Source organism: Oryzias latipes, chromosome 14 (genome assembly GCF_002234675.1).
Source record: "Oryzias latipes chromosome 14, ASM223467v1".
Classification (NCBI taxonomy): domain Eukaryota; kingdom Metazoa; phylum Chordata; class Actinopteri; order Beloniformes; family Adrianichthyidae; genus Oryzias; species Oryzias latipes.
This window is the reverse complement of record NC_019872.2, coordinates 21,390,451-21,399,568: the sequence shown is the minus strand read 5'-3', so window position 1 is coordinate 21,399,568 and position 9,118 is coordinate 21,390,451. Positions and strand designations below refer to the sequence as shown.

Here is a 9,118-nt window from a genome sequence, read left to right as displayed (position 1 = left end):
AATTCTGAAATCTCAGCTTCCTGAGACAAACGGCTGATTTATAATAAATTTCTATTATTTGGGTGCACATAATCGACCCCTTCCTGTTACGCAGGCACCGTCAGGTGTACACCCATGAAACTTTACATGATGAGAGAGGACCCTTCTGAGTATCTCCAGTTTTAATTTCATGCACATCGGACAAAGCAAAGAGAAAATACAGGGCAGAATGTGCCCAATGCAATAACTAGGTGGCGCTATAGAGCTCGTCCAAGATTGTCATATCCATGGGTTCAGAATAGAAGCTTCATCATATCCATTGAATTTCAGTGAGATTGGACAAGGAATGTGCACGTGAGAGCAACTTTTGTGTGCATAGCGAGATGCCCAACTTTGCCGCTCTGTCACGACCACACCCCCGCATTGAAAGTTATGGTTTTTTGTCAGAGTAAACTTCAATGGCTTTTCAACAGGTGGACGTCATTTTCAGGTGTGTCGGCTCATCCTACTCGGAGTAGTGATGCTCCAAGTAAAACATGTCATTTCCTCTTGCCAGCAGGTGGCGCTACACTTTTTCCAGATTTTTTCACTGCAGATGTGTTCAGAGTCAGACTACAATCATGCATATCAATTTTGGATCAGATTGGATTATGCATGGCTGAGTAATGGCCATTTTTCTTTTCATGGCGTGTTTTCGAAACGACCTCCAATTTTGACGCGCCGCCATGGTCACAAACATCCATAAAAACTTAAAAGCTTTGCAATTTAACATCGGACATGTGTCTAGTTTACAATACCAAAGTTTGGAGTCATTACTCTCAAATCTCTAGGAGGAGTTCGTTCTAGAGCGAGGCCTGCGAATGACCAAAATACAGCAAAAATGACATATTGTCATCAAAATATCAGACTTCCTGTGTGGATGACGCGTTGCAGCTTGGCCTTGTCTCTGGCCGTGGCCGCAGCGAACCAGACTGTGATGGAGGACGTGAGGGTGGATTCGATGATGGCGGTGTAAAAGTCTACCAGCATCTTTTCAGGGAGGTGAAACTTCTTCAGCTGCCTCAGGAAGTACATCCTCTGCTGGACCTTCTTAGTGATGGAGCTGATGTTCTGCTCCCACTTGAGGTCCTGGCTGATGATGGTTCCCAGGAAGCAGAAGGACTCCACAGAGGTCACCGGGGAGTCACAGAGGATGACAGGGGGGAGGGGGGCTGGGGCCTTCCTGAAGTCCACTGTCATCTCCACTGTCTTCAGAGCATTAAGCTCCAGGTTGTTAGCGCTGCACTATGACACCAGCCTGGCTATTTCACTCCTGTAGGCCGACTCATCTCCGTCAGAGATGAGGCCGATGAGTGTGGTGTCGTCAGCAAACTTCAGGAGTTTGACAGACAGGTGACCAGCTGTGCAGCTGTTTGTGTACAGGGAGAGTAACAGGGGTGAAAGGACACAGCCCTGGGGGGATCGGGTGCTTGTGGTCCGAGTATCTGAGACGAGCTTCCCCAGCCTCACATACTGCTGTCTGTCCGTCAGGAAGTCTGTGATCCACCTGCAGGTGGAGTCAGGCACATTCATCTTGGAGAGTTTTTAATACTAAAGATGTATGAAAGACATACCGAAAAAATATGTCTTTCAGTGTTTAACTGGCTGTCTTTGGATTATGCATGCCTGAGTAATGGCCATTCTTACTCCTCATCTCTCTGTTCACTGCTTGCTAATTTACATAGCAGGGGTCCCAGCAGGAGGGGGCGGGGTTGTAACACGACTCCTTCAGCAGAGCCAGGCTGAGAGAGGCTTTGACATGTAAGATGTTAGATGTTAGAATGCCAGATGTTAGAATGACCAGTTCATTTTATATCTATGAAAATATTCAGGGAGCTATGGGACATGTTCAGCTATAGGTCTGTGAAAATTGGTGTCGATTGTTGAAACATATGTTACCATAAAAAAATGTTTGTTTGGAGTCTAGACAGATTTAACACAGGTTTTTGGATGAAAAAGGATTTTTTATAAATCATCTGTTACACTTTTAAGTCTGAAACAAAATATGGAAAGCAGCAAACACAGATCCCTACCGTTTTTAATTTTTTTGTGCTGATATTTGAAAGATAAGTTATGCAAAAAAATAGGTGTTTGCAGTTTTGCCTAAAAAGACGTTTTCGGACCTTTTTGGATCAAATGTTGTCTAAAAGTTCACCTGTAACTTCAATCATTCTGAATTTTTTTAGGAAAACTAAACCACTTCAACTGTGATCTGCAAGGCAATGGTAAAACTATATTTTTTATGGAACAGCCTGCAGTGTTTCTTGTGGGGATCTTTTCTGCCAGGGCTTGCCGGCTTGGTCGGTGGTTGTTGCTGTTACCAATCCAGTTGATATGGTTCTCCATCTGTGTCTAAGTGATAAAATCAGAATCAGAATCGTTTATTGTCATTGTACATGGGGATACAATGAAATTGCAGCAGCCTTGGAGTGAAGGAGTTACATAAAATAAAAATAGAATAGAAAAAGAAATACTGTATTTACAACTCTTAACAAAAAATGAACAATATGGACAGAAACTGTTAAATATTAAATATTTGTGAATAAAATAGAATGGAATTACATGAGTTGCTGTGAGCACAGCTTAATAAATATCAAGTTATTGCACAGTGACCCGGTTAGACAGTCAGGATATTGCACGCATTGTAGTAAAATTAGAGTGAGGTGTGGTTGGTGGACGTATGTGCATTCCGTATGATAATTGCCTGTGGAAAAAAGCTGTTTCTTAGTCTGTTTGTCCTGGTTCTGATGGACCTGTACCTCCTTCCAGAGGGCAGCAGTTCAAACAGAGGGAAAGCAGAATGGGTGGAGTTAGTGGTGATGCTAGTCACTCTGCTGAGGCAGCGAGACTGGTAAATGTCCTTCAGTGAGGGGAGGGGGCAGCCGATGATCCTCTGCGCTGTCTTTACCATTCTCTGGAGACTCTGCCGTTCTGCTTCACTGCAGTGGGAAAACCACACTGTGATGCCATAGGACAGAATGCTCTCAATGGTTGAGCGGTAGAACGTTACCAGCAGCTCCTGGCTGACGTCGTTCCTCCTAAGTTTTCTCAGGAAGTGCAGGCGTTGCTGGGCCTTCCTGATGACAGTCATGGTGTTGTTAGACCATGTGAGGTCAGCAGAGATGGTGGTGCCCAGGAGGGTGAAGCTGTGGACCCTCTCCACACAGTTTCCATCGATGTAGAGTGGGGGTGGATCTGTTCTGTTTTTTCTGAAGTCCAGGATGATCTCCTTGGTCTTGGTGGTGTTCAGGATGAGGTTATTAGCCTGACACCACCTTGAGAGTTTCAGGACTTCGTCTCTGTAGGCCGTCTCGTCGTCCCCAGAGATCAGCCCCACCACAGTAGTGTCGTCTGCAAACTTCACCACGGTGTTGCTGGTGTGGGCTGGTCTGCAGTCTGCTGTGTACAGTGTGTACAGCAGAGGACTCAGCACACATCCCTGTGTGGAGCCTGTGCTCAGCGTCTGGGTGGAGGAGAGGTGGGGGTCAAGTTTGACTGTCTGTGGTCTGTTTGTCAGGAAGTCCTTGATCCACGAGCAGGTGAGTGGGTGGAGTCCTAGTTCAGACAGTTTGTTGACCAGAATGTCAGGAATGATTGTGTTAAAGGCTGAGCTATAGTCCACAAAGAGCATCCTGGCGTAGGTGTCTCTGTGTTCCAGGTGGCTCAGCGCAGTGTGGAGGGTGATGGAAATGGCATCATCCGTTGATCTGTTTGCTTTGTAAGCAAACTGGTGGGGGACGAAGATTGGAGGGAGGGAGTCTTTGATGTGTCCCAGGAGCAGCCGCTCCAGACACTTTGTGATGACAGCAGTGAGTGCAACTGGGCGGAAGTCCGTGAGGAAGGCTGTGGATGAGGACTTTTTGGGTATCGGGATGATAGTGGATGACTTCAGGCAAGCAGGGATGAAAGCCTGAGCTAGCGACAGGTTGAAGATTTTTGTGAAGACCTGGGAGAGTTGATCGGCGCAGGCCCGCAGAACCTTTCCGGGAACTCCATCAGGTCCCGCCGCTTTCCTGGGGTTTACCCTGCTGAACATCCGTGCCATCCGTGCCACGTCCATAAAGGCATTGTTTTTATATTTAGAGCTCTAAGCAACCAAACAGTTGTCTATATAAAAGAGCTTTTACAATTGTGCACTTTTAGCAGGCTGAAAAAATTATCTTTTTAAAATTGCTATTTCAAATTTGGGTTTTAAATTTTGTGTTCCATTTTTCTGTGCTTGTATTGGAAGGATTTGTTATTATTTTGTTTAAAAGTGCTACATATTGTATATACACATAATTTATTTAGAGAAATTTGCTATACGTTGTGTTTTTTGGTTTTGTAGTTTAATTTCATTGGATTTATATTAAGGAAAAGAAGTTGCAGCATTGATTAAAAAAGGATAAAAGAGACATTTACTGTCTAAGTCTTATGTTACATCTGTAGAACTGTACTGAGAGTTGGGTTTTGTTTTGGAGCACATTCATATGTTTTGTTTGTAAAAAAAAAAAGATAAAATATTAAGTTAATTGCATTTTACATGACTAGAAAAGCAATGATTATTCATAAAAATCTATGAAAGACATACAAAACAAATGAAAAAGCAGTCTGCCCTCCCTCTTGTGTCTAAACTCTTGTCACCTCACCTCTGGGTTAGTTAGCATATGAACAGGCAGCTGGTGTGTGTGTGTGTGGGGGGGGGGGTGAAATTTGACTCCAGCAACAGGTCAGATTGAGGAGCAGGCTGCAGCATGAGGAAAAGACTGAAGCATGTAAGAGGAAATGACATCCTACAGTTGACCAGTTCATTTTATATCTGTAAAGAATATTCAAGAAGCATTTAGACATGTTCAGCTATATGCGTGTGAAACTTGGTGTGGATAATTGAAGCATAAGTAATTTTAAAACACACTTGTTTGGAGTCCAGACGGAAAAAGCACAGGTTTTGGGATGAATCAGGATTTTTTTAAAATCATCTGTTTCACCTGGACTTCTGAAAAAAATATGGAAGGCAGCAAACACAGATCCCTACATTTAAAAAAATAAATGGTGTTGATATATGATGATTAAGTTATGAAAAAAAATAGGTGTTTGTAGTTTTGCCTAAAAAGACGTTTTCGGACCTTTTTGGATGTAATGCTCTCTAAGATGTCACCTGTAACTTCAATCATTCTGAAAAAAATTAGGAAGCAGTAGCACATAAATGCCTATTAAAGTGTAGTCTTTGGTGCTGATAACCTAAACAGAATTTATGCTAAAAATCTTTTTTCAGTCCAAAATTGCATAGGAAAAAAAGAGGTATGAAGTTTCTCATAGACCCTATTGTGTTACATATCAAAGCTGGAGGTTATTAAAGGCATCTAATTCTGAAATCTCAGCTTCCTGAGACAAACGGCTGATTTATAATAAATTTCTATTATTTGGGTGCACATAATCGACCACTTCCTGTTACGCAGGCACCGTCAGGTGTACACCCATGAAACTTCAGATTATGAGAGAGGACCCTTCTGAGTATCTCCAGTTTTAATTTCATGCACATCGGACAAAGCAAAGAGAAAATACAGGGCAGAATGTGCCCAATGCAATAACTAGGTGGCGCTATAGAGCTCGTCCAAGATTGTCATATCCATGGGTTCAGAATAGAAGCTTCATCATAACCATTGAATTTCAGTGAGATTGGACAAGGAATGTGCACGTGAGAGCAACTTTTGTGCGCATGGCGAGATGCCCAACTTTGCCGCTCTGTCACGACCACACCCCCGCATTGAAAGTTATGGTTTTTTGTCAGAGTAAACTTCAATGGCTTTTCAACAGGTGGATGTCATTTTCAGGTGTGTCGGCTCATCCTACTCAGAGCAGTGATGCTCCAAGTAAAACATGTCATTTCATCTTGCCAGCAGGTGGCGCTACACTTTTTCCGGATTCTTTCACTGCAGATGTGTTCAGAGTCAGACTACAATCATGCATATCAATTTTGGATCAGATTGGAATATGCATGGCTGAGTTATGGCCATTTTTCTTTTCATGGCGTGTTTTCGAAACAACGTCAAATTTCTACGCGCCGCCACGGCCACAAACTTCTGTAAAAACTTAAAAGCTTTGCAATTTAACATCGGACATGTGTATAGTTTACAAAACCAAAGTTTGGAGTCATTATTCACAAATCTCTAGGAGGAGTTCGTTCTAGAAGGAGGCCTGCAAATGTCCAAAATAGAGCAAAAATGACATATTGACCTCAATATATCAGACTTCCTGTGCGAGTGACAGGTGGGTCCTTTCAGACTTTTTTGTAGGTCTCCATCTGAAGAACATGCCCTGTAAAAATCAAGCTTGTACGTTAAAGCGTATGCGGGGCGTCGGGACAAAAGTCACTGTAGGTGGCGCTGTCGAGCCATTTTTGCGCACCCATGCCAATTTCCCATGAAATACGAAATTTTTCGCGACTCCTGATGTGTGTGCCAAATTTGGCTAGTTTTGGGGTATGTTAAAGGCCTCAAAAATGCGATTCTTCCGGCAGAAGAAAAATAATAATAATAATAAACCTAACAGATACAATAGGGTCCTTGCACTCCGTGCTCGGGCCCTAATAAACCTAACAGATACAATAGGGTCCTTGCACTCCGTGCTCGGGCCCTAATAATAAACCTAACAGATACAATAGGGTCCTTGCACTCCGTGCTCGGGCCCTAATAACTCTTACAGATACAATAGGGTCCTTGCACTCCGTGCTCGGGCCCTAATAATAAACATTCGAATTACAATAGGGTCCTTGCACTCCGTGCTCGGGCCCTAATAATAAACATTCGAATTACAATAGGGTCCTTGCACTCCGTGCTCGGGCCCTAATTACATAAACCTTAATAGGCATATGAAATAGTAAGAGCAACTTAAAAATTAATAGAATAAATAAATAAATAAATGTATTTACATACACATATAAAACTAGTTAAAATAAATAAATAAATAAATAAATAAATAAATAAATAAATAAATAAATAAATAAATAAATAAATAAATCCTAAAATTCAACTAAAAGCTAAATTAAAAAGGTAGGTCTTAAGCCTTCCTTTAAAAACATGAACAGTCTCTGCGGCCCTGAGGCTCTCTGGGAGGCTGTTCCACAGGCGAGGTCCTTGATATGTGATCTTCACTGGTGTCCGTGGATCACATGAAATCCTCTTCACCTTTATCCACCTTTGTCATGGTAGGGATAATACGTCAATGTAAAGGTTGGGTCATAGGATAACACAAGGGTTAAATACGTTTGGCCAACAACAAAATCAAGCCTTGGATGCACTTAAAATATATGCAGGGAATGCAGCAATGTGCCATCTTCTATTATTCCACACCTGCGCTTGTGCACGCCGGACGGAGCAGATTCAGTAAGCCAAACCAAACATCTTTGTGACAGATTGATTGACAGCAATTTAAAAGGAGAAAAACTCACAAATACAGAAATGATTTGTTCTCCTTCATAAGAAAAATGCCACACAAATGTAAAAACTCACTGAATGTGATTTTCATTGGAGGGGGACTTTAAAGGCAGGAGGATTTTTGTTCCAAGGGACTGACCTTTCTGAACAGAGGAATTACAAACAAATGTTTTGTTTCTTTTTGTATCAGAAATGGGAGGAGTTCCAGAGCTCACATCAGACTTTTAAACAGCAAAATGTACCCTAAGGCGGCAGCAGACTGAGGATTTAATCTTTAGTTTCTTCTTTAAGACCCCTAACAGACAGTCTTCTTTTTATTGTCTTATGTCTTATATAGGTCCATCACTGTGCATGAAAGCAATAAATAATTATGTCATGATCTCAAAAAAAAAAAAACACTACATAATCTACTTCTGTCAATAATTCTTGTTTTGTTGAAACACCTGGCATGAAGGTTTTAAATTGACTTAATCATCTACTAAACTAAAGCACCTGAACAGGTCTTTAAATTGTATCAGTATGGTTAATTATGGGGAAGACTTCAGACTTGATAATCAGCCAGAAGACCATCACTGATCCCCTCAATGGTCTGGGTAAGATACAAATGTTCCTAGCTAAGGAGAGTAGTTGTTCCCAGAGCGCTGTGTCCAAGCAGATCCACAGAGTCTAATGGAAGGGCAGAATGTGGCAGGAGAGGATGGACCAGCAGAAGAGACGACTTCAGCCATTGACTACATATAGAAACTGGACTGCGAGATACTTTGTGCTGGTTACAAAAAGCCAAAAACCCATATACTTCCATAGAGAAAGAAACAGCAGTCCCTCACTCATTCTATTGGTCAGAATAACCATTCTTGCTTTTTGTTAACATCTTCTTGAATTTTTTTCAGAATTTTTCTTTATCGCAAGTCATTCAAGTTACAAACTGACCAATCAGATACCTCAGTAAAAGCATGTGATGCCTGCTGACCCCTACCTTGGACGTTTCATTGACAGATTCTCCCGAACCGGGTGTGAGCTTCAAACTTGCTCACTCCTGTTTTGTGGCATTAGTTTCCATAGAAATGTCATCTCAGGCCACTTGGACCAATCACTGTCGTCTGGCTTCAAGATACCAAGGTCTGTTTTGTGGAAAAATGGCAAACGAACTGGCTTTATTTTGCTAGAGCTGGAAGTAAGGCACTTTCTACGAAGGTTATTGCATGCGCTCTGTCCAGTTCTCTCTTATACAGTCAATGGCTTCAGCAGATTAATAGAAAATTCAAGAACCTGCAGAAATCCAGAAAGAGTGGAATGAGGTGGAGGAACAGGTTGCAAAACCACCATTCCAGACGCATTCAGGAGATGTGCTACAACTGTCGGGTTCCTCAGGTCAAGACACTTCTGAGCCTGGACTAATGAAGGAAACGTCTCTACTGGACCAAGGAGAAGAAGGACTGGACTGTTGGTCAGTGGCCCAAGCTCCTGTTTTCTGATGAAAGTAAAGTGTGTCTTTCCTTTGGGAATCAAAGTCCAAGGGTTTGGAGGAAGACTGGTGAGGAGCAGAACCCAAGCTGCTGGAGGTCCAGTGTGAAACCTCTACAGTCAGTCATGATTTAGGCTGTAATGTCCAGCGCTGGTGATGGTAGAATCTGTTTTCTTCAATCTAAAATTTACTGCAACAGAATGTTTTAGAGCAGTTGTTC

At 42.2% G+C, this 9,118-nt stretch overlaps 1 protein-coding gene across 1 annotated transcript in view; it reads left to right on the top strand.

Annotated features, from left to right (window-relative positions):
- LOC101156793 (14-3-3 protein gamma-2) overlaps positions 1–8,831 on the top strand; it is a 20,394-nt gene extending 11,563 nt beyond the window's left edge. The window contains exon 3 of the mRNA XM_023962792.1: positions 8,765–8,831. Within this exon, the coding sequence (XP_023818560.1) occupies positions 8,765–8,831 (67 nt within the window). The remainder of the gene's footprint in view (positions 1–8,764) is intronic.
- Positions 8,832–9,118: the final 287 nt, after the last annotated feature.